General features: G+C 30.2%; 1 protein-coding gene and 1 long non-coding RNA gene across 8 annotated transcripts in view; both read left to right on the forward strand.

The window, feature by feature from the left end:
• Positions 1-26,999, forward strand: part of LOC122710950 (putative uncharacterized protein DDB_G0277255) — a 41,778-nt gene extending 14,779 nt beyond the window's left edge. For 3 of the 7 annotated variants that reach the window (XM_043929221.1, XM_043929229.1, XM_043929238.1), the window contains 11 exons: positions 485-2,174; positions 2,265-2,424; positions 2,793-2,993; positions 21,493-21,607; positions 21,933-22,064; positions 22,248-22,271; positions 22,450-22,485; positions 22,672-22,836; positions 22,984-23,097; positions 24,036-24,109; positions 25,963-26,999. In XM_043929221.1, the coding sequence (XP_043785156.1) occupies positions 485-2,174; positions 2,265-2,424; positions 2,793-2,993; positions 21,493-21,607; positions 21,933-22,064; positions 22,248-22,271; positions 22,450-22,485; positions 22,672-22,836; positions 22,984-23,097; positions 24,036-24,109; positions 25,963-26,317 (3,066 nt within the window). In that variant the 3' untranslated portion in view covers positions 26,318-26,999. Of the gene's footprint in view, positions 1-484; positions 2,175-2,264; positions 2,425-2,792; positions 2,994-21,492; positions 21,608-21,932; positions 22,065-22,247; positions 22,272-22,449; positions 22,486-22,671; positions 22,837-22,983; positions 23,098-24,035; positions 24,110-24,772; positions 24,798-25,746; positions 25,756-25,962 lie in introns of all 7 variants that reach the window. The other 4 variants (XM_043929254.1, XM_043929263.1, XM_043929272.1 and 1 more) reach the window with 4 other exon arrangements.
• Positions 4,902-12,819, forward strand: LOC122710979. The gene is made up of 2 exons (XR_006346036.1): positions 4,902-5,178; positions 7,906-12,819. It is a non-coding gene; the product is annotated as an uncharacterized LOC122710979 (long non-coding RNA).
• Positions 27,000-27,306: the final 307 nt, after the last annotated feature.

Here is a 27,306-nt window from a genome sequence, read left to right on the forward strand (position 1 = left end):
CCTTAGACCTTCTTAGACTTCGATATTCTCGCAATTGCGTTTTTTGTATTTACATTATCCGAATGTCGATTATCCATATTTGGTTATTCACTGATTAAATGTAGTAGCCAATCAATGACAATTCTTTCATCTCTCAATTGTTCCATCATCTCTAATATTCTTCCATTGAATTCTTTTACACGATAAAAATGATTCTTCAAACTAAAAACAAAATCCAATAAGTTCGAACAATCGATGTCCCTCTATATATGTATATGTATATATATTCTCGTCAAACCGTACACGCCTACATGCGAAATAAAAAGAAAATAACAATTTTGTTTGGAAAATGTGTTCCATTTGATTTTATCGATCCTCGAGAACTCTCAAGGTACGAGCGTAAAATCTGTCTCCTCCGGTAGCGGGGAGATGCGTGGTCTGAAAAGATTGCCGGGATTCTTGGCGTTCTCTCACTCCCGATGTTCTCTTTTACCGAATGTTACAGAACGAGCATAAAGGGGCGTCGAAGCGTGGCGGGACTCACACGCGTGGCACGGCCATGTCGTTCGGGTTTCGGCGAAGACCGGCCTCCGGGATACCGATGCCGATAAACAATTACACGAGCGAGTCGAGCGTGTTCCACCAACGATCGAAGTCGGCCGGGCCCGAGCAGAATCGAAGGCGAGGGGACGAGGACACCGGCAACGCGATTCACAATTCGTCATCCGGCCGATCCACGCCCCGCCTCGCGCCCCCCAAGAAAGAATCGAGCGGGATCGCAGTGAGGACGAATCGATTCGGTTACAGGCAACCGCAAAGCAAATTCACGAACAAGGTTGGCGACATATGCAGCAGCCACACCGTGAGCCACTACAATCAAGAGAAACAGGAGGGCGGTTTCGTGAAGCAGCCGCACAGGGTGGTGGTGGGTGGTGGGCAGGTATCGAGCCAAGTTGCGCAACCGACGTTCAAGGTGAAATCGTCGCCCGTGCACAACACTGTCTCGTTCAACAACGGTGGCGCCCATATGGACGGGAATCGAAGGGTGTCCGGTATACCGGAGCCCGTAGGCAGGTACACGCTGCACACGAGCCACCTGCCGTTGCCACAGTACGCCGTAAGAATGACAGACGCGAACTCGAAGATCGCGAAGACCGCCGCGAATCAAAGTAGGAAGGTGTCCGCGGCGTCGAAGAGCTCGACGAGCTCGAAAGAGGGGTCGAGCACCGAGGATTCCGGGGTGGGTAGCCAGCAAGGCTGCCCCGAGAACGATTTGAGGGGGATGGATTACGGGGACGGGTCTCTGTTGAGAAGGCACGGTGCGGGCAGACTTAGGAATTTAAGGATGGTTGTGAGCGGGAAGAGTTTCGACGTGAGGGACGTGAGGGACGACGACAGCACGGTAACGGAAATATCCGTAATACCGTTGCCGAAAACGTTCACCTCGGCGAACACAGGATTGGTGAGGGAAAGGGCAACGCAGTATCAAAGGATCGTGAACAAGGACAACAGGTACACCGAGTCGACCACGTCCATGTCCACCACGTCCTCGGAAGGTTACGACGAAGGATTGGGGGAGGAGAAGGTTTACAAAGACAGGTCGCATTCCGAGAAGATTCCCTCCATCAAGTCGGACTTCAGCCCGCCGAGTTCCGACGATCCTGAGTACGGCCACGGGGAAGCGATGGCCGACGAGTACTCGTTAAGCTCGAGCGACGAGTGTCAGAGGTCAAGCTCTGCCCAACATTTGCAAACATCCTCGAATCTAGCTAAATCTGGAACGCTTCCCAAAACTGCTTTGCGCTCTGTCCTCCTCACCATAGAGGATCCTGCGTTTGCCGCAGCCGCGGCAACGCCGACCACTCTCATAGATGACGAAACCTCGCCCGTTGATAGCCTTTTCGACAGCCTTACAGCCAGTATTACCCAGTCCGATACGAAAACTCCGAAGAAGGAGAACGCGATGGAACAATCTGGGACAGCGATCGACGATGATAGCCCTGGAACGCCAACGAACGCTTCCAATTCGTTGAGCTTGTCAGAGGGTAGAGAGTATTTCGACGATGAAATCGCTGATCAACCTGGCCTCGTTTTCGACGACAATTCGAGGGCCGGTGCCGAGACTCAGTCTGCTATGGTTAGCCAAGTCGTTACCGAGAATAGTCACACTCTGGTCGAGTCCAGTCCTAAAACAGGTAAATATTTAATTTTATATAGGTATAAATGATGCGACGCAAGGTGAGAATGGTACTTACAAATTAATGTTATTTCTTCTTTTATTTAAGGTGCAGGACATGGAAAAAACGCAACTAACAGCCCTCACCATGGTAAACGAATAAGCCGAGCCGGCAGTGTCGATACTTTATCCCCTTGTGAATCTATTGCTTCTGATGACTTGATATTAGATTATGAGCACAGCGATGCAAGCTCCTATGAAGAACAACGGTTCGTGTTATACAGTAGTTTTATATAAATATGCTTGTTCTCCTGAAATTTTTTTACGTATAAAGTGTTTGTCATTCTTGTTAATTGTTATTTTCAATTATACTGTTATTCTTAATAGTAATTCTTACAAGTATATGCAATTAATTTAATCAGTGTGAAATTGACAATTGTAAAATCAATATTTTCAATTGATCTTTGTTCTTTTCGATAATTGTTGAGATAGTGATTAAAAACAAATACAAATTTTATTAAAATGTAAATAAAATGATGCACTTTATAACTCGCTTGCTGCAAGAGAATGACATATTTGAAAGTTTGAATTATTATTAAACAAAATAATGCTAAATATTTTTATGAATATATTTTAGAGTGGAGACCGGCACGGCATTGCAAGATATGGATAATGCTACCATTCTTTCCGAATTGGAAGCTCAAGGTGAAGATGTGATGAGGCAATGGTCCTCTTTGTTGAGTCAAACGCTGCAACAAACTAATAATTCCAACACAATTAACAACAACGTGAACGCTGGATCAGCCAATAATAATAATCAACCAGCCAACGATATAGGGTGTGTATTTAAAATTTTATATTGCTTTTTGAAATTCTTAACCGCTTTATACTATTCGTGATTTAAAACATCGCATGATTTTGCGACAGATATAATTACATTCGGAATAAAATATATTTTGAGCAAAATTTTAACAATACTAACATATTTTTATTTTTTTATTTTGATATTATTTTGTCTCTAGTACAATGTCCCTATTGCCATTGGTATTAATGTATTTCAAAAAACGCATAATTCTTTTGTAGCTTTTAAAATGCTTCTTTTGATTGTGTTTTATACATTTACATTATATGTTGCTTCGTCGTATTTTATATATATAAGAATTTACATTAAGAATTTATATATTTTTATACGGTATAATAAAATAGGGATAATGAAATGTCGCGTTTCATCATTAATTCAATATAGTGTTTATCTGTGTATTGAATTTAATGATATTAGAAAATTTTGTCTGTAATTTAATAATTTTTTTTATATATTTCATTATTTAATATTCAAAGTTAAACAAATATAAATTCGCTAAATTAATTATGCAGAAATTCATTTTTTTCGTAAAAAGATTAAAAAATTAATGTATTTATTGAGATTTTTATGAAATATTTAAAAAATAGTACGTATTTTTGTATTGGTAAAATTTTAAATTTTAGGATATGTAAGGTAAGTTGTGTAACTACTATAGATTATATAAAATATATAAAAATCTGTGAATATTTATTATTCTTTCTAAGTATATCATAATTAACATAATTTTTTTTTTTAAATTTATCTATTTTTAATTTTATTTCAATTTTTTTTTATTAATCTCTATAGAATTTTACTTTATAATTGTGTTATAAATTATAATATATAAAATTAAAAGAAATATATTTCATTAAAAAATATATATTAAAAATATTTTAAATCATTAGTTTTATGTTACTGTTTTACTATTGTTTAAATGCATGTATCTTTTTTAAGCATGTGTTGAATTAATAGTTTATATTCAGTATAATTGTGCAAAATATTTTTATAGTAATGTTGACAACTTTTGTTGTCAAACATATTTTCTATATATATTATAAATTATCAATATTATCAATAATATTATCAATATACAACATCTATGTGAAAATTAAAAGTAAGAAACATCAATCTTGATAAGATTATCTCTTTTATTCAAGATAATATAAATAATAAATGATGACACGATATAAACTTTAATATAAATACTTTTTACTCATTGATATTTGAAAAATATTATGTACATTTCTTTTTTTAAATCAAAAGTTTTTCAAAATATTGTTCATCTGAGAATAGATGGATTAAATGGAATTATTTCAATGGATACATTTATGGAATATACGTCGAAGTTTATGATATATACGAGAGACATTATTCTGTGAGGAATAAAGCAATGTCTCATCCATTTAAAACTACTGTCTGTATTCTCGACTATGCAGACTATCCTTTAGTAAGCAAGATATCTCACTTATTCATTCTGAAATCAATAACTATAGAAATTAACTATAGAAATTATTTGCACGCTTACTTATGAGATAAAAGAAAAAGATATTTTTCTTAGAGAGAAACATAAAACAATATTTTTAAATATTCGTCAAAAATAGATACATCATTTTCTACAAAATAAATTGTTATTAATTATTATCACATATTTTTAATAACGAATTTTATTATACGTGCTATAATTAATACTATTTTTAATTGTATTTTTAAAATAATCATTCATTCTTTTATATTATTTTTTAAAATTATTTATTGTTGCAATATTTCATACGAGTATTCAAAAACAAATTTGGCGCGCGTTTGCGCGTGACTCATATGTCATCCCCTCTTCTGGGTTACCTTCTCCCCTATTCGCTGACTCAGATAGGTATCATGGCGTCGCCGGCAATTCGAGCTTGAAACGCGGAACGCGGTTGTTACTACTGTTAGTAACGCGTGTGCGCTCTTACTGTTCGTATTGTGTGTAATATTCAATCACGTGCCGTTATCGTGTTTCTCTATTCTTTTTATTCACAGAAAAGCGAAGTGACTATGCAGTAGTGATTAATATACACAGTGCAAAGTAAAAGAGGACAACATAGATCGTTTATCTAAACTTTATTAAGAAATTCTTTGAAACGTAACTTAATATTTAATAAAATATTTAACAAACGACAATTAAAACAATATATCTTATCTTGTAGTGAGTAATTTATTTTTTTTTTTTTTTTTTTTTTTTTATGAAAAGCGTATTAACGATACATTTATACGTTTTCATTTTTCAAAAACGCGAAATGAAATAGATAACTTTGTGAGAAAGATTTAAAAAAGAAGATTAACAATACACTATCAGCGTTAGCGTTAAGATATCAATGAAATCTCTAGATAAAATAAAACCGTTTATTTTATTATACAATAATATACACATTTTTTGCATTAATTGCAAAAATTTCATATGATAATACGAAGGAAATTGATATCGAGGAAAAATTAAATTAAATAGGTATAATAAAAAGTACAAGGAAAAATTAATTTTAAAAACAGATTTGCATTACAAGAAGAGGAGCTAGCTTACTTAGTAGGTTTATATTACAAAGAATAATTTTTTAACAATGACACTTATTATCATGAGATGAAATGTACTCCATAATATACACTACATATTTTTCTTTCTGACTTAACATGTATATTATTTGTCATACATACGAATAATATTTAATGAACAATATTAGTTATCCAGTTCTATTACCAGTCACAAGTTACGTGATGTTTATCGAAATGGTTACTTGATATTTAGAAAATTTGATACAATCCTTCTTTCTCACCTGTATCATCATATACCGCAGACTAAGTTTCTTTGTAGTTTTGCATCGTATTCGACGTATCGTTTAAATCACTAGACTTATTATAGCTATTACTTTTTTCGATGTAGTTCCCTTGTAAATTTATTTAATTATTTAATTGCGCTTTTTATCATGTATGCTGCATGCAAAATCTATCTATCTAGTTTGCGTGATGAAAATTTGATGACAACATTTAAATCAATTTTTTTCCCTCGTAGATTTTCTCCAATCTGCAATGTAACTTAGAATAATCGTAGTAAATTGAAATTTTAAATGATGAATGACGATTTGTTATCTTTACACGTCCATAACTTTAATGGAATCGCATCGACAACAGTAATTAATATTTAATTTCAAAGCAAAAATATTGTAATGCAGAATATTAGAGTAATATTAAGCGGTAATATGTTTGTGGCAAAATAATCTTGTGTCATATCGTACCGATTCATTAACTCTGTACTTTGTAATTAGAGGCTAAAATTCTGTTTCTTGTCTAAGTTTGTCTTGCTTTTTTCATATGCTTTTGTTTAATCCACGTCTTTGTAAAAAAAAAAAAAAAAAAAAAAGAATTTCCTCTTATTATTATTAGGAAAATTTTATTATTATTATTAGGATTATTTAATTATGCCAGTGTTTCCCAGTATATGCGACCTTTTAATATCATTATAAAATAATTTTTAATCGTGATCGCCACAATTGATAATATTGGATCATCCCTTGAGTAATTGCAATTTTTTTAATTCTCTTTTTTAATTCTCTTTCTAATTCTCTCAAAAATTTGTTTAATTCTTTGATTAAAATTTTTTTAACTATTTAAAATTTTATAAAAATAACAAACGCTGAACTTTCAATAAAATAGATTAAAAGAACAGGATTTAATATGTATATTAACATCTACATACAGTTGTATATTAATCTATTAATTATTAATATTCAAAATGGGAAAAAAGACTAAGCAAATTGTTGGAATTACTCTTCTTTGAAGATTTGATTTCGTTTCAAAAACTTACAACAAATGTAATTGGATTTTCTTGCAAAATTACTTGTGGAATGATCTGATAGAATAGAATTTATAGCGAATGATTGGATGTTTTTAGAATGTTTTAATCGTAACGAGATAAAATAGAAAATTCTTGGATAAAATAATCGTCGCACGAAACAACGAAGAAGAAAAGTTTGCGAAAGGAAGAGATTATCCTTGAAAATGAAAGCAAATTTGTGGGAAATATTAACACAATAATAACACAGAGTTTTCATCCTCACGGTCCTCTCAATATCATATAAGAAACGACTGCTCGTTAAATTTTCACACGATTACTCTGCCTCTCATGCCTTTTTTCGCGTTTTTATTTTTAATTTTGAGGGGGAAGATCGTGTTTGCAATTTCATCCTGTAAAAAGAAAAAAAAAGTAAATTCGTCAGTAATTTTCACGATGCAACAAGTGTTTCCCAAATTTTTCTCTAGTTACACTTCAATATCATCTCATAATATCTCGATAGATTTTTATGCCGTTTCAACAATCAAACGTTATATTTCGAAAAGGGAACGTAGATAAAATTATATTTAATTTGATTTCGAACAAATTTTACATTACACGTATTGGGAAACACAGGTGTAAAATCTTCTTCAAGCCTTTTTTGTTTTGCTTCTTTTGTCCCTGTTCAATATTCTGTTCAATATTCTTTTTTATAAATTTTCAATTTTCAGTTAAATCATGAGATGTTCTGTACGTAGCCTTATTTCGTTTTCTTTTCTTTTCTTTTCTTTTNTTTTTTTTTTTTTTTTTTTTTTTGATGAGAAGCAACAACAATTTAATTTTCTTTCGAATCAATCTTACATTTGTTACACTCGCGCGATACGATTAGAAATTAACAATCGCGTGGAATGAAAATCGGTATCGGTCGTTATATTCCTCGATCGATCGAGCCTTTTCTCTCTCTCTCTCTCTCTCTCTCTTAGAAAACGAAAGTATCGTAGTGAAGGTAAATATTTAAATTCGCAAAAGAAAAGAATTAAAGAAATTTAAAAAAACAAAAAAAAAAAAATTGCAAGAACGTCAATTCAGCGATAGTATTTTGTGTTCTAGCGCGCTAATAAAGCGAGTGAAGCAATTGCAAAGCCCCGATGAGGACTCCGCGGGTGGGGACTACTACCAGCTGACATATCCTAACTAGCGACCACAACCCGCCGGCCCTTCTCTGTCGACTAGCGAAACCACACTAAATCGCAGCGACTAAGTCGGCATAGTGTTGAGAACACACGGACGTAATTACACACTTAGGGACAGTAATCAGGCATAACGGGACCTTTTTTAAAACAAGGTCTCTCGAACAAAAAAGAAAGAAAGAAAGAAAGAAAGAAAGAAATGAAATGGCGAATAACAATGATAAAATAATTTTACACGCGTGAAAAATATCCAATTTTCGGCGACGAAATTAATTTTTCCGATAAGCTTTTAACAACGTGGTTTTAATCAATGATGATGAGAGGAGAAGTTGTTTGAGAAGTTGAAATTCTCGAGAATCGTTTCTCTCGATCCGATATTTCTCACATACTATGGGATCGCATCCACTCCACATACTATCGAGAGCAAACTTTTCCAAATTTTGTTCTCAATCGGTGATTGTATTCGCATCGCTACGGAAACACTATACGTAGTCGTTTGGATAGGAAAAAAAGAAAAAGAAAAAGAAAAAAAAAAAAAAAAAACGCTAGCACAAGCAGATAAGGATAATAAAAAGAAGATGATAAACACTGATGATGACAAGTAGCATGAATTACGATAGAAATTATTTTTCCAATTTCATACGAGCCTTCGTCACGTCCGATAACTTTCGTCCTTGTCAAAGTTCCGAAAGAAGAAGAAGAAGAAAAAAAAAAAAAAAAAAAAAATAAAAATAAAAAAATAAAATCCGAACCGCTTTTTAGGTTCGATTTTTTTCCCTTTTTCAGTGTGTTTTCTAGTCTGCTAGCTGATCCAATTTAATCGTCGCTTAAATCGATAAATATATGGCGTATAGAAAGTGAGTAGATTACATCGTCGTATTCGTACTCGATTCCCAGTGTTATTATTATCTATAATAATAATAATAATAATATTAATAATAATAATAATAATAATAATAATAATAATGATAATAATAATAAGAAAGAAGGTATACTAATTATTATAATATATCGAATAAGTAACGAATTGATCGTCACCAACACGGCCAGTATCGGTGTTTTATTCCGTTCTCTTCATTTTTTTTTTTTTTTTTTTTTTTTTTTTTTTTTTTATATATCTATTATTCTTTCTTCTCTATTTTACGTAAGAAAACAAAGCATGTTACAAAGGATATTGCAGCACGATCGCTTCTTTTAATTTGCTTCGTTTCACTGTGATTCCATTCTCTTTATTTGTCAATTATTCACGAATCATTTCCATCATAGACATAGTGTATAGGTAGATTTGAGGTAATGCCAAATATTAGTTGTGTTTATCTTTTAATTGTACATTTGATGTTACCGTAGAATTATTTTTTTTTCTTTCTTTTTTAAAATCGCTAATAGGTTTATTATAATTGTGATCGAATGTAATTGTAATAATTGATTATTTGAACTTCGTATACTTTCGCCAATTGGCGAAATTACATTGAATTCCTATACGTTTATCATATACGTATTTCCTTTGCGAAAATATTATTTTTATCATTGGACGTACGTATCTAGTTACATATAACGCGACATAATTATTATTTCCAACAACAGGAATTAATCTTCTCATTTTGAAACATTAATACATATCCTCTCTTAAACGCAAGCATTTAATAAGCATTTATAAATATAAAGCGAGAGCTGTTAAGAATTTAGAGTGAACCGTACGACGAATATCAATCCAATTTGCTTCCATTAAGTGTACTAAAATGTTTCCAGTAAACTAAGCTCGTTGACTAAAACCCTCGAGGGGGGTGAAGTTCATGGCCATGGGTCGAGTTTGTAATTATCCTAGCTAACCAACCTCGAAAATTTCTGTCTACCAAATTGATACTCCCTCATGCTCTCGAATGCACGAGATAAATTAACACATCTCTTCCAATATGGACGATCTTAACTGTCCGTTATTCGATCACTCCTTGCCTTAATTCTTTTCTCCAAACTTATAATAATTTCGCTTCCTTGAATGGATGATGCTGTACAGCAGCCCTATAGAAATTGTTGTTTCAGCATTTAATCGGCATTGGCATATTCAAAAGTATGCCAATAATAGCATGATACTGGCACAACAATTTTCACAATTGTACACAAGATGCGAGACATCATATATATATATATATATATATATATATATATATATATATATATATANCCATCAAACTGGAGCACTTTCTATTAAAATATACTTAATTTTAATATAAATGTTGCTCCATCGCGATATCAAATGGATAACAACTTTTAAGATATTCTTATTTTATTAGACTGGGTTTAATATATCTAAGATAATCTGACTAAACGTTTCAAAGTTTGGATTACGTCAAAAGGAAGAATTCAGAAATGGCCGTCCTTCTTTACCAACAAGTATTCGAACTCAGCTCCTGCTTCTTACCTCAGCTCGAAGGGGATACGTATTAATGTATTTTCGATTAATTGTTATTAACACTGTACACAAATTCACGAGGATTGTATTATACAACGTTAGATTTCGTAATATTATCCGCATATAGTTTTCTATCAATATAAACACAATATCTTGGAGTACATTTCGATATACTATACTCATAACTACATTCGAATTTTCCGATAAAAGGAAAAAATAACAGAGAGATGGTAGACACCTCGTATCACGGACCTAAATAACGCACGAACCATCCACGACAGTGGCTCTCAATTTTCCGAGTAGCGAATCTTCTTTCCACGAGTCTTTTGACAGTATTTTGATTGCATTTGCGTATTCTAACCTCAAATTTTTATTATTTATTATTTTATTTATTCTATCTTGGAAAGGAGGGTCGCGACTGGAGAAAATATCGCTGGAGAGAACGCTGATCTACGTGAGATTTTGAAAAAGGATGCGCTGCTAAGTGCCTCGATACCTCGGTCGAACAAAAATTCATACGAACAATAACGGAGTAATCGTTGTATCGTGCGTTTCGTGAATCATACATGCTCTCCCCCTTCCTGTGCGTGCATCCCAGAACGATTTCAACTAGAGGGAGGATCGAGTAGGGTTGCGAGAAAGGGAAGGTTAAACAATGGTGAAAAAGGGGGGTTGGAATTTTATGGGGGGCGGGGAGGTTAAGGCACTTGTGACTTTTTATTGGCGGCATTTATGATTCATGACGTACGAATCATCCGCATTGTATTCATTCAAATCGTGGACTTTTCTTTTTTTTTGATAATTTGAGATTAGGCAAATGTATCTTTATTTTTATTATTTATGTTAAAGTAGAAATATAAGTATTTTCGATAAAAGAAATTATATGTTACAGTGAAAGCGTGAAGTGTTTAGTAAATGTATACAGTCGATGTGTGCATTTACGTAAGAATTTAGAGCGAGGAATTAACAAAGGCCAAGTATAAAAGTGTCTATATAAAAACTAGATAATTATTATAGACAATTGCATACGTTGACAATTGCAAATGTATATATTTATTAAACACGAACACTTCTGTTCTTTGTAACATATGCTTCTTTGATAATTTTAAAGAAAGATAGGTTTATCTTAAACTCCATTTCGTTTCGTCGTTTTTTAGAAATTTTACACTTCTAACGAGTTCTTCCAACTATGTGCAAAGAATATAAAAGAGAATTTTATCGAAAAAGATAATTCATCGTGAAATTATATATAAGTTTATTGTTTTTTTTTTTTTTTGAATTCAATTTGAAAATTCAGTTCTTTTATGGAAAAGAATAATGTGCGATTATAGAGATTGAATTTACATATTGTTTTCATTATTTTTTTTTTTTTTTTTTCAAAACGTATTATATGCAGGATTAATTTCTTTTGGCGCGTCGTAATTTTTATTCGAATACTTTTTCTCTTTATTTCTCTTAATAATTCGATTGTGATCGATTGAATATTATCAATAAAATCGCGTGATTTTACGATTCTTCTTATCACAGATATCACGTTGATATGATCTTTACGAATTGCAATTGATAATAGTCTTGATAACTCATAGAAAGAAAAAAAAATATATATATATATATAAATATATAAATAAATAAATAAAAGTATTATATATTGCAATAATGTTAATACGAATATAATTTTCTGTTATGTCAGAAATTAAGAATTATTCTCATTACATACGCATATTATGCGCGTAGCAAATTATTTATCAAATTATCTATCTATTTAAATTATTTTATCCGTTGATATATCAAGCTGATAAACAATTTTACGTATGTTGCTTCGTTTGCGCTATTCGTTTGAAACGATACAAGGAAATACGTAAATTAGTTGAAATGCCGCCATTAAAGGTGCTAATAAATTATTTTACTCGAACGAACGAATGTGTTAATTGTGTACCTAATTTTTAACCCTTAGCTTTTAAACACTTCAACCAGTTTTAATAATTAAATCGAAACCGCGGTCCAAAAAAATTTTCATCAATGAAAAAAAATTCTCATTAACCATTCTCATTACATTGATGCGATAATTTTTTAGATTAAACTTTACACAAAAGTGTAAAAAAATTTACGAATGTATCTGTGCTTTGAGAAACCATTCATCCATTCGATGTAATTTTTATTTCAAACGTTCGAAACATTTTACTCGTACGAAAGAAGAAGAAGAAAATAATAATAATAATAATAATAATAAGGAGAAGGAAAGAGCCAGATTTTTCTGTAAAAATTCATGTGTTACGTATTTTTAATAAGTCCCCATCCTCGTTAACGTTTGAAGATTATTCTATTTGGTTGGAGAGATGTTTAATTTCGTAATAGCTGTTGCAATTGTATTGATGAAGATGTATTTATGTACGAAACAAATAAAGGCTGCATTTAAAATCCTAACAGATGCTGGTACATCGAAGCGATTCAATATTTATTTATATCGTTCGTTTTATTTTCCGATCTTACGTTTAAAAATATTTATTCTATTTATTATCTGGTATAATAAATATGAAAACAATATTCAAGAAAATGATATGAAAAATATAAACGGCGTAATATTATTTATTATTTATGAAACACAATTTAATATTGCTATAAATAATTTCAATAATTATTCCGCGATAAATGTAAATTTTTTATATAAAAACAAAAAAAACAATCGTTGAATTATACATGAAATTTTTTTTTTTTAAGCGAAATTTCTTCAATATAATATTTTGTGATAATAATAATAATTTTTTTTTTCTATATAGATATATACGCTAACGCTGATACGTATTTTAATTTTCTGGAAGAATGATAAAAAGAATATTTTTTTAATACTCGTTATACAATGCTCATAGTATTAGATTGTTCCAAAAATACCTCTCTTTTTATTGTACAAATCTCTCTGTATTTTTCCATAACTTTCATGATTTCATTCTTTCTGAATAATTATTCAGGTAGATATTAGATCATACTTACATATTTTATCATACAATTTATGCAGTTTTATACAATTTCCTTAAAACTTTTACTATTCATCTAATTATTCCATAATTAATCTAATCTATTTGCAACTTTCCAATATTACTATTTCCAATATAACAATTAATACTCAATTTCGCAAAAGAAGCTCAAGACATTTAAATTCATTCTTAAAAACCTAAAGAAAAAAATCAGATCAGTATTTTTCAAAATCCAGGACCATCAAAACCACGAACTTTTTGGAACAATTTAATATAACTCACCGCAAAAAGTCAATTTCCATCCACCGTGTATCGTCCATTCCACCAATCTCGATTTAATTAAACCTTTTCTCCGGTAAAAAAAAAAAAAAAAGAAAAAATAGAAAAAGTAGGAGAACGTGAAAACAATCGATAAAATACGCGTGGCCGGGGGTAATGAAAGAGTCGAGGTCTGCTCGAGTAACCGGCGTTCCCGGCGTGTGAAGTATAATCGTAAACTCGTTAAAACCCGTACCGGGTTTAATAGCCATTTAACAGGAGCCCCACGTAGTTCACGTTGGAAAGCGGTAATCGTGTTCGCCGTCTGCCCGAGTTCTGGAGGAGCCGAGGGTTAAGCAGCAAAAAGAGAGGGAGGGAAAAAAAAAAGAAGGAAGAGACGAAAAAAAACCCTTTGGAAGGTGGTAAATAGGCGGCGTTTAATAGCGAGAAAGCGAGAGGAAAATATCACCGATTTCGGTAATATATATATATATATATATATATTGAGAATCATCGGTACCGATTTGAAACGAGCAAACGATTATAATCGGATAGAAGTGGAAGAAGCGAAAGAGAGGCGCGATACGTTCGAGCGAGGATCGTCGCGCGTTGGGTAATTGGCCGGCTATGGTTTGGCTGGAGAAGTTTTCCAAATTGCGCGTTCGAGGCTCGCGTTGAAGGATCGAAGAGAATTGTTGTGAACGCGTGTGCCGAAGAGAATTGTTGTGGGAAGATTGGGGAAGAAAGTGGGGAGGATGTTTATGGTGTAAATGAAGGAGAGACGGTGTTTTTTATTGCGCCTCGTGGGATAAGGATTGGGAAATATCGTTGGAAGGCTATTGTGGCCAAGGATAATAGGCGGGAAATAGCGTGGAGGATCGAAGAAGCTATGAAGGAGCCATCCGTGACGAAGAGTGCCCCTCCGCGAGCTAATATTTCTCCGGCCAATGGGTAAATAATTTCGACGTGTAAAAAAATTATGATAAGTATTAAATTTGTTTCGAAACAGTTTATTTTGATATTGAAAATTGGAAACGAGACGTGATGCGCGTTTCGTTTCGAAAGGCACGTTCACATTTTTTTTATACGTAACACAATATGTTATGAAGTTACGATTGCGTTGTACAAAAGAGAAATTTCCTGATGATTCAGACGATAACGATTGCGAGATGGAAAAATGAAGATAGTGAAATGTATATTCGCGCAGTATTTTTTTTTCTTTTTTTATTACTCGAATTATTAATCGAAATAATTTTTTTTTTAATATTATTTTCCCACGATTTTAAGTTTATTTTATTTTTTCTCTGACAAATTAATCCGATGAAGATTATAGAAGATTATAGTTGAAATTAATTAAATAAGGAATATATTTTTCAAATCATGTTATTGCATTAAATCATGTGAGCGTATATTACTTTTATTTAACCGCAAAACCGGTTTTACATGTTCTTGTCCTTGCACACAAGGGACTACAATCTCGCTACTTAACAAAAATATATTAACATTGCCTTGAAGTTAAATGGGAGTGTTGAAACAATGATATGTATTTAAAGCGAGTAATTTTCTATTGAAATTAATTCATTATTATTAAACCAATTTATCATTTTCTCTTATTTAAATATTCTCGGTGATTAATATTCCATTGAATATCTTTTATGCAATATACGTTGAAAGAAAAATTATTATCAAATTGTTACCTGTTTTATTTTTTTTTTTTTATTATTAAACAATAGGATCAATTATCAGCAGGAAATTTAATTAATCTTGGACGAAATTTGATTCGAATTCCCTGTTATTGACTCCCTGACAGCTAATTTCGAACCACTTGCAGCCGGTGTTATGAGTCAGATACTTCCACGACACGCGTCATTGCACATCGGGGTTTGTCAATTTTGACACAATCCTGAAAGATTTTATGCACATTAAATGCGACGAATTTTCAATTTATTATCATTTAACGTGTATATAATGTTGAAATACTTACAATGCTCCATTTGGGCAAAGTACCCTTGTCCAATTCTCCGTGGAATTCTGCATTAAAATATCTCGGGTAAATAACCTGTCCCGATGAAAATAACCATGCGCTGCACTGAAATGGCATCAAAGTAACCGAGTATTTGATTAATGCGCGCTTACAAGATATTATTGCGGGCATATAATATATTAGCCGAGTAATAGAACCTTTGAAGTAATATCCTGTAATCGTTTAATGAAAAATTACAGCTCACCGAGCTTTGTGTGTTAGTTACGGTTTTATTGGTCTAAATAAATAAACGGTGAATTATGTTTGTTTTCTATCTCGGGTATCTTATTAACGAGGTATTAACAAGGATTGAACATATCCCTAGAATTCTAGTGATTTATTTTCGTTCAGTTATTTTTAGAAATTTGTTATCTTTAAGTAACCAACATATCCTTACTAATTCTAGTGAATCTTTATTTCTGTTCAGTTACTTTTAGAAACTTATTTATCTTTAAGTACTCTTGACGTTATGGATTAGATTAAATTTTCGTTGAATTATGATGATTATGAGAAATGATTAAAATTATTAAAAATATTCGTTTTCAGTTTAAATTCAATTAACTTTAATCTATTTTATTATGTTCGAGGATAATATCGAAAATTTTTCTTAAAAGAATTAATATTTATAATTGAAGAATTTAATAGAATTAAATTAAGCTTCTTCTTCGTTTCCACGAAAAATATTACTTTCGTCTCGGTTATGTACGTTTGCAGTCACGTTTACTTACTCTTGTTTTATTAACTTTTCACATTTAACGCGTAATAAGCGCACAACCGTGTAATTCATTTTCTACAACGCTAGGCGTTTCAACGAAGGGAATAATGATATTCTTTCGAACCGTTAGCTCGATCGAAGCGAAATCGAAATACTATGGCTAACTATCACGAAGACGGTAATTTATGCCAGGCAGAACGGTTTCGACATTAATCAGAGCGTTACTAGTTAACCGAGTTTTTCTTCGTATTCTTCCCTTATCCTTTCTTCTTTTTCTACCATTACTTTCTTCGATCGAGTCTCACTCAACATAGAATATCTTTAAAAATCACTTTACTCATCTAAAATTTTTGGAAATTCGTAACAAATGTTTATGTTTCCTTTCAAAAATGTATAATTTACTTTCGTAAAAAAGTATTTCAAGAATTTAAAGAGTAGCCTTCGCTCACGACTCCGGAAATATACGTAATATACGATAAATTAATCAAAATTAAATAAAATAATTAACAATAAAAATATGCATGCAAGACTTAAATTCCGAATATATTATTTTACTACAAGAATATTTTATATTTTTTCAAAATATAATTTTGTAAAATCATACGAGACTTCAAATACGTAAAACATTCAGATTTTAATCGTAAAAAATGCAAGACGAAACTATATTCCTTTTAAAACTTTGGGGATGAATTTTATCGCCTCAAAAAGAGCTTTTTATTTTTATCGATCCGAAAATCCGAATTTTCTTCTTGAATAAATCTCTCTAGTAGTAAGATATTGTTCGAATAACGAGAATATTGTATTACAACCAGACATTTAATATCGAAAATTCGTCTGTTGAAACGACACGTGAAATGGCACCATATAAGTTATCCGAGAGAGCAAGTGGTTTCCCTCCCCTCCTCCTCCTCCACCCCTCGTTTTAACGGTGGTTTCGCTCAGAAATGCATGATATGCTAATGGACGTCGTAAAATGAAACGGCGGCGCGCTTTTGTTGCTCGCCGGATATCCTCCAGAGTCGAAACTTTCTGGCAACGGAGGTGGTTTCTCGCCGGTCCGCGACGGAAAGGGCATTGGCAGATTGAAGTTTCTCCTCCCACTGGGGAGGGATGACTTTCGAACATTGCATTCCCCCCACAGGGAAATCGATCGTCCACGCGACAGGCATTAATTGCTAATTATTCGATTATTCTTGGATCCGTCCGGATTCCGTTTCCGCCGTTGTTGCATCGATGCGATTATCACGCATTGAAACGAAATTCCCCAACGGGGAATTCGAAATGGCGCGAGGCGAACGAACTTGGGATAATCGCAGAGAAAAATAAAAAAAAGAAATATTAAATCAGGAAATTAATCGCGATTTGAAAGATCAATTTTACTTTTTCTGTATAAGAAAAAGTTTATAATGAAACGTTTTTATATTTTTTAATTGAAAAGAAAAGCAAATCCGATTTTAGATCCGTTAGAATTTTCTGGGAAGTTAAAGTTTGCAAAAGAATTTTATTGTACGGGTAAAAGGTGCGTGTTTAAATAAAAAAAAGGCGTAATTTGAATGATCGGATCTTCATGCACGAAAATGTGCGATAAGCGTGAACAAATCAGTGATAAGAACGAAAAGAGGGGCATCAGCGATTTGCGAATTCTTCTTGCGGATCGATTTCAATGCAAATAGGGGTTATTGACTTATGGAGCGTTTAACACGCCGCGAGGGTATTCGGTCTCGACAGGAAGCGAAAATTGAGACGACATATATTCACGAAGTTGGCGGTAAAGTGGCAGGTTTCGAGGGAGAGAATCGTCGACACGGGGTCGAAAGGAGAATCGCTAGACCAGAGACGCCAAACCGTAGTCAAGGGTCGAAAGAGCGGAAGAGTATTGATCGTTTGCTTCATTGCCAACTATTTTTGAGCGAAAAGATAGATTTTATTTATTTGCAAAATATAATTTATCTTTTAATTTCTTAATTCCTTTCTCTTTAATTCAATGTAACGTAAGGATTATGAAAATTGTATTTTAATGAAAAAAAAAAAAAAATAGAAAAAAGATGAGAATTTATAAAATTATTGAGAGAAAATTGTAAGGAAAACATTTATAAATTACGAAATATTCGTAAAAATAGAATAAAAAATTCTATACTATAATTGACACGTAGTACATGTATACTGTAGTTTTTAGACTGCAATTAGAAGAAACGTAGACGGAACTTGGATAATTTGAAAGTGCTGTTCTAAATGGAAAAAGAAACAGAAGAAAAGAAGATTTTTATTTTACACCTATAAACAGAGAATATTTCTAACCAAAATATCTATGAAGTTTCATTAAAAATAATATTTAATTTAAAATATATTATATCTTTTTTTTTTTATAAATGTGATTATTGCTTCTCATTTAATTTTATTATGAATTCTAGAAATTCCTAGAAACAAAAAGGCTCACTGTTCTTAGTACATAACGTAGATTATGTTTTTATATTATTACTTGTAAAATCTTATTTAATTCTTTATAATTCTTTTCTCACTGAAATGATCAAATAAAAATGATGTCATAAAGGAAATAATGTTTGTATCTTATGAAAAAAATCTGTTTTAAACAGATTTTAAAAAGATCTGTTTCTACGCTTTAAAAATTCATTCATAAAAGATCGTATAATCCATCTTCAACATTCCTCTAATTCCTCTTTCTTCTCATACATAATCGAATCAGATACGATTCTTCACACTCTTAAATTATCAAAGGTTTGAAAACTAATTTCTTCAGTCTGTCTGCCGAGTAATTTTTATTCTTTTCATTTGCCCGCCATCCCCACTTTTCCACCGGTTTGGCGCAATTCCTCGTGTTATCGAACGAAACGCTGTAATCTGGTTTACGCATGCGCGATAACGAAAGTCGAAACTAGTTGCAACGATATACCGGCTCATTTTAGAGATCACAGAGCGCCGGTAAACATCGCGATCTGAGCAGTGGCGAATAGCAAGAATATGCGATTAGATCTAACGATAAATTTTGGTCACGTGCATTTTGTCACATGTTTTTTCGATTTCCCGCCAAATGTCGATCCTAAAAATTACCGATGTGCATCGTAAACGCGCACGAGGACACCGCATTGCGCAAACCATAGTGGGGATTGAACGAATTATTTAAATCTGTGACGGGACCGCGCGTTTCGTGACGCGGATCTATGCTTCGTGTTCACCTGACAGGTTCTTTCGTGACACCGATAACTTGTGATGGATCTATCCCTTTCCTGTTGCCCTCACTCTCACTCACCCTCGTCCCTTTTTGTTTCGATCTGTGTTCCACATTTGCTAACTCGACGAATCTTGGTCGAGAGGTTAGAAACTGGAGAACGAAGATTATTTTTGTAGTTTGATGCAATGGTGTTGATTCTATAATAGATTGCATTTGATATAAAATGTTGATCTCAAAATAGTTAAAGATGTTTGTGATAAAACTTTTTATATCTTTTTTATAATCTTGAATTTAATTTAAGATCGAAGATTGTCAAAGGTATGTTATTTGTATATAAATGCAAAAATTTTGAGTAAACGAATCTACGCACAATTCGAATTTCTTAAATGAATTAATTATTAATTATTATTCTTTACAATATTATCATTCATATAATTTATCTTTCATTTTTTAATATCAAAAATATCATATATTTTTTAAATTATTATAATTTTTATTTTTTCATTTTTACCTAAAAAATAAAAAAAGTGTTAGATTAGTGCAGATTAAAATGTTGATGAAAAATAATTTTCTATATAAATTTTAAAAACAATTACGAATCATTGATAAATCTCATTTATAAAAATTCTTTCGATGTGATAATATAGAAATTTTCTCTCGTATATATTTGACTGCGAGATAATCACATTTTAATTAAAAGAGACGAGATATATGATTTTATCATTGCAAATGTATAGGTTGCACAGAATTCTTTCGAAAGACACTCACTTTCTCATTCACTGTAATCAATAGAAAAGTTAAGCACGCAGACCTCTCGAAAAATTTCAATGGAGGAGTAACTATCTTTAATTAATGGAACCTATTTAACTTATCGACAGTAGCGAGTTCATTAAATCTATTAGCAATTTAATTTTTTTGATTTGAAAATAGTTCAAAAAAATTTGTTTCTTCTTTCTTTTTATTAATAAAATTTCTTTCTTTTTTTTCTTTTTAATTTAAATAGATTTATAATATCTTATTTTCTTATTAGAAAACACATTATATATACAAAAAAAGTATTGTAATTTAATCATATCTCCTTAAAAAAGATATATTATTACATTGTAACACGAAATTATAATTTATAGAAGTAGCATGTTAAGATTGTAGTCACGCAATCCGATCTAGAAAAAAATGAGAATATAAGAAAAGGTTACTCGTTGAAAGTCAGTTCAATGAATTCTCACGATCGAGTATATCGAATATTCATAGACACTAATCTAAAGTAATTTAACTCAAAATTAATCACTCTATAATATTATTTAATTTGTTTATTTATATTTGAAATATCCATTCATTTGTAAAATTTATCACGTGTTTAGTAATCCGTCCCATAATGCCGTCTTAAAAAAAATAATTATGAAATAAGTAAGAAGCGATATTCGATGAAAAAGAATATTTTCAACAAACGAACAAACCGTTTGTACGAGTGTAATGGAGTCGTCGAGAGGCGCGAAGAAGCGAACAGTTTTAACCGGAAGACCTCGAATTGCGAGTGGAAATGCGATCGTTGAAGATGAGAACAGAGTTTCGTCGAATCGAAACGGCGAAGATGCTCGTGATTCTGGCTTGTCTTCCGAGTGTTCGACACCTACAGTGGGTTCACCGGTACCAAGGCAACGAAAAACCACAAGCAATCCGATTAATATCGGTGATAACTCGATGAAACCACGCGCCACTATTCAGGCTGGAAGGTAGATTCATCTCTTAAAACAATGGCCAATTGTAGGTTTTGTGACTCATTGATTGAAATTAAAATAAAAATACAATATTATTTTTTTGAAATAAAAATATAAAACAAATATCTTCGATTCTTTGTTTGAAAAATATTTTCACTTAGCATTGTGAAAAAAAAAATAAAATCAAATTGTAATGTTTTCTTATGAATTGTTTGTTTCAGAAGCGATTGTGATAAAACAAAGATATGGCGAAATAGATCCGTGACTGATTCACCACGTTCCATAGATAGCACGCGTAATCGCCAATTCTCTAGTCCCTTAAGGATATCAAGAAATGTAAGTAATTTTTTATAATCGCCATTATTGTTCAATTATTTTAGATTGTGATTGTTTTTTTCCTAATATTGAAATAATATTTTAAAATATTTTAAAATAATATTTATTTTAAAAAAATTTATTATAATATTTATTTATTTATAATATTTATTATAAAAATTTATTATAAAATTTATTATAATATTTATTATAATATTTATTTTAAAAAAATATTTTAAAATAATAATAATAATAATATTTTATTTTAAGATATAATTTTCATTAAAATTGTCTGTGCATAATCAATATATATATATATATTCACATTTCTAATATTTCATTTCAGATTCAATCACCAAATCTTGACTCTGGGGATGAAGGGAGTCTTCGAGTTGATCGTGATACCTATCAACACATGTTTCAAGACATTGTTTCTATAAAAACAACGCTCCTGAAACTGAAACGAGTACTTCAACAGGTATATCGAACATATATTGAAAGGATTGATACGACTTCTTTGTATTTATGAATTTTATTAATAACAAATACACAATATTTTCGTTTGTTTCATATAATATGTGTATCAGTATGCTTTTGTATTAATACGCACTCTTTTATTTTTTTTTTCATTATTGTCATCAACCATGATTTTATCTTCAAGTCAGAAGAGAACGGTTTGACGAGGGTATGTTTTTTATTGCACCTTTTATTTTGATATCATTTCTTTTTTATTATGCTTGCAGGATATATATTTATTATCGTTTTCGTTATTATTCAATATTATTATTAAACGATTTAGAATATAATTGTATCTTTATAATTATAAAATATTGAATAACGTATAATTTATATTATATTCACAGGTAGACACTCTCAACCCATTCGACAACTCCATGAAGGTTAGTTTTATTTTTAAATATATTTTCTTACAAAAAAGTCCAAATTTTTTTCTTTTTAAGAAATAAAAAATATTAAAATTTATGAAATAATGACTTTTCTCTTATTGATTTAAAATTTTATTGTACTGTTGCCAATTTTGTAATGACATTTTGTAATGACATTATAAAAATTTTTATGAATTTTAGAATGGTCTCTTCTATAATATGAATGAAGGTGGCACCGCGGATGTTAGTACCTCTCCTGGTAGTGGTGGTAGTAGTATCGCGGATGAATTGGCCGATTTACGTAGACAAGTTGTTTTTTTGCAAGGTCAAGTAGAAGATAGAGATCGAACTATACAAGTACTGCAGGTAAGAAGTTTTATTGCAAATATATTTTTAATAAAATATAAAAAAATAAATTATAGATAAATGATATCTTTTTGATTCATCTCTAAGTTGGAAACTTTCAACTATTTAATTTTCATACAAAATAAATAATATTTTTTATTTTTATAGTTCCAAATATCGAAACTTCAAGGACCTAATGGCGATGGCCAAACGTGTGCTTTAACTAATCATAATAATTTTTCATCTCCAAATACTTGTAATGCTGCTACGCAAACAGAAAAGGTATGTTCATAATTCGTCATTTTTAATATTATAAAAATTCAGCGTCAAATTCTTATGATTAGCAATTTGCATCTCACCGATTTTTAACAATATTTTTTTAGAAATCAATTTTTGAATAATGATCACAAAACAATTAATTTTTGCTTCGTGCTAAAAGCAATATGATAAGTTAAAAAGAGATGTTTTTTTAAACTAGTAACCACTGAATAGATGATAAAGTTTTTGAAAAACAAAACTTTTATTTGTGCACTTTAGTTTTACAATGTATTATACATATGTTTATAGTACATTTTTAGTTATAAATTTTTTTTTTTTTAAATTTAGCATAATTAAATTGCACACTTTATTTATTACATTATTCGATAAAAATCGCGTCATTTGTTTTTTTACTTAACTTAAAAATTTTAATCATACGAAATTAAAATAGATTAATTTATATTAATACTAAATATGAAATTGTTGAAAATTATAAAATAGATAATTGATTTAAATTATTCGTGATAATGTATATATTGTACATATATTGTTTTTACCTAAGATGTCTCACATAAAATATTCAAATAATTTGAAATACCAATATTCATTTTATTGACTTCGTAATTCCATTGATTTAACACAACCAATATAATATTTAATTCATTATTTGTATTATATATTTAATCTCATCACTTATATGTTTATTCATACGTGGCACAAAATTTTGTGAAATAAATAATTGGGCGTAGATAGCATTTATATTTAAATCACAATATAATATAAATTTTTATTATTGTTATTTTATTATTATCTCTTTTTTTAATACAATAAATAATTATCATATAGGTATATAATTATAGATTTTTGTAGTTATTGATTTTTTAAACAATATCTTATTGTTTGTTATTTTGTTTATTGTTACATTATTTATTTATTTATTATATGTTTAATTATGAATACAGACACGACCAGTGTCGGCAGGACCATCACTCCTGCAAACACTTCCACAGGATGATGTTATGGGGCCTCTAGTTAGGTGAGATTTTTTTTTTCTTCGTTTTAGAAGCATTTTGTTAATTTTTTTTCATTTTTAAAAAAATCAGAAAAATTTTAAAAATATAAAAAAAAATCAGAACATTTTCAAAATATTTAAAATATTTTAATTCAATGAACGATTTACAAAAGGAATAATAATATTAATAATAATAAATTATAATTTATATTGTTTATTGAATTAATATAATATTTTTATTGAATTAATTAAAAAAAAACTTTATGATATAATAATAAGATTTCCTAAAAATTTTTCTGACATTTGTATTTATATTTAAATTATTAGGTAAAATATTTAAAGAATATAGGAAATATGTTTAATATATAAATTCATAAAATACAGGATCTTCTCATGTAGATATGATTTAAAAGAACTTTTTAAATCTTCTTTAAATTTTTAATTATGACATTATTTTTACATTGTTATAAATAAATTTTAGAAATTTTGTAATCTGTAGTCTATTTATATTTAAACATTGTTATAATGAGGAACTAGGTGCAATACATACATGCATACATAACATTTACAGCTCTTGCAAATATCATAAATATTTTTCACATGTGACATCATGAATTTTGTCATAAATAACATATTGTTTTTGCTGCTCTGGTCATTACCCTTCTTCGATGATACCATGTGAGACAGCTTCAGGATCGGGAAGGTAGAGTCGGTCAGTTTGTGTGACTTAATATTGGGATATTTGCTACTTTCTGCATTAAATGCCCTTATATTCGTGCATCTTTTCTATATTAGGATTACTTGTTTGATCATTCGATTTTAACACTTTTCTCAATTTTATTTTGCATGCAAAAATGATATTACAATATTCTGCTTTTATTTTTTCTTTCATGCTGCTCTATTAAATTATTTCAAGAAATGTAAAATACTAATATTAACCGTATTCAACAGCGTCTGGTATGACATCTTGCATTAGGATTTGTAATCGAATCTTTTTATTATTATTAATAATAATATTAATGCATAATGAGTAGTTAATGTAAATAAAATTAATAAATAGAAGTTAATAGTTTTCTACAATATTAAAAAGTATATATGTTATATTTATTTATAAATTTTTTAATAACAGAAATATATCTGTAATATATTAGCAAAAAAAATATTTTTTTAAAGAGAAATATAAATAATATATATAAATATACATATATATAATATTTATGCAATTAAAAAAAAAAAAAGAAATATTTTTTTAAATATTTATAATATTCTGTTCAATTTAAATGATTTGTTGATTTTAAAATTTTTATTTGCCCTATTAATAATTACTTACTAATAATTAATTAAAACATATATTAAACACATGATTCGATTACAAATCCTGATGTAACAAACAAATCTGAATTAAACTAAACAAATTAATTTTTCAACAGTTCGAAATACAACTTTAATGATATATCATATAAAATATGTAATTTTTGCTTTCAAAGTATCTTTGTAATATTTTAATATTTTTAGTATATTAATTCCTAGCATGTAGTCCTATAAATAGATAAATTATATGATCAGTTGGAAAATATGATTGCATAATTCATTTTTTTCAAACACTCTTTTGAGTTTATAATAGATTTACAATTAATAATGTTTCATGCTGCATTTGATAGCTGTGTGGGGTAAGTTTCTATTGTTGCTTAACTTTTGATTCATTCATCAGATAAAAATTAAAAAATAAATTTGGCTTTCTAAAATTGTATTGTTGTGTATTTTATATTAATAAATTACATTTTACACAATTCTTAACAAAAAATTGTACGAATGTTTATAAGAATTTCTGCAATAACAATTAAAAAATTTTGCTAATTTTATTATTTTATTTGCAGATGGAATGAATCATGGGATCGACATCATCCTCCGTTGCTCGGAGAGCTTAATGGTAACAGAAGCCCACGTAAGTCGACCGATCGTATACCACGTACAATAAAATCTCGTCAAGAAGAAACCTTGCATCGTCAAAATGGGCATACAGATAAATTACCCGTTGATAATCTTTCTTCGAACAAAAGAATTGTCAAATCGAAGGATACAAAATCCACTGAATCGAACGACAAGGAGCAACACGAGACAAAAAGGGAAGAGAAATCGTGTATTCCAACGGCTAGAAAACTTGCAACATCGACTTTAATACCACGGTCAGCGAGGGCTTTAACCTCGACAGGCCGACCGCACAATACGTAATTACTTTATTTTGAGAAATTTCATTGAATTTTTTGACTTTACTTTCGTTTCATCGCGAAAAAATTGCTCAGATAATTTGATAATCTTATTCTTTATGTAGCAGAATGAAATTATTCTTTCATCCTTTAATTTGTAGCAGATAAGTTGCTACTATGTGATAGATATGAATGCTATATATAATTTAGATATATATATATTTTTATTTCAATTTTGAAATACGAAAGAAATTTCTAAATATTTCAATGATTACCATTTTACACTAAGCATATAATTTTTTTTCTTATTTTTCTTAATTTTTCGATGAACAGCGAAAGTGAAAACGTTTTCAATATTTCCTACGCATAAATTGCAAAAATAATGTACAAATTATATGTTGAAAATTAAGGACAAGTCATAAGTTCCTATCATTTAAAGTTATGTTTCATTTGGTTCTGTCACTTCATATGTAGAAAATACCACCATGGTCATTCTAACATTTAATTGAGATCATTAAATTGTAGAAATTAATTTTTGTGACTATCAATTATTAAGTTCTATTTGACTTTGTTTAAAGATATACATTCATTATATGGATGTATAATTTGAACTTTTATTTAGAAAATATTTTGAGTAATGTTTGTGATATTATAAAAAATTATCCATTATAAAAAATATCCATTTATCTTGTTGTGTACATTTTTTAATCAATTTTTATATGAACACTATCATATTTATTTGGCAAATATCATAAAAATTACAATATATATTCATATTTTCAATATTCAATAACATTTGTTTGTAAAGATTTTTTTCATTAATTTGATATCTTGAAAATTTATATTTAAAATATTTTCAATACAGCAAATACAAAATATATAATCTATATCTTGTAAAACTATAATTACACTAAATTTGTATTACACATTGTGTATGCTATAGTATATGCTATGTGTGATACATTCTATGTACTTCATTACATACATATAGTGTACACTATAGTATAATACTAT

The sequence above is a fragment of the Apis laboriosa genome, unplaced genomic scaffold (assembly GCF_014066325.1).
Source record: "Apis laboriosa isolate Shangri-la unplaced genomic scaffold, ASM1406632v1 scaffold10_cov145, whole genome shotgun sequence".
In the NCBI taxonomy this organism is placed as follows: Eukaryota; Metazoa; Arthropoda; class Insecta; order Hymenoptera; family Apidae; genus Apis; species Apis laboriosa.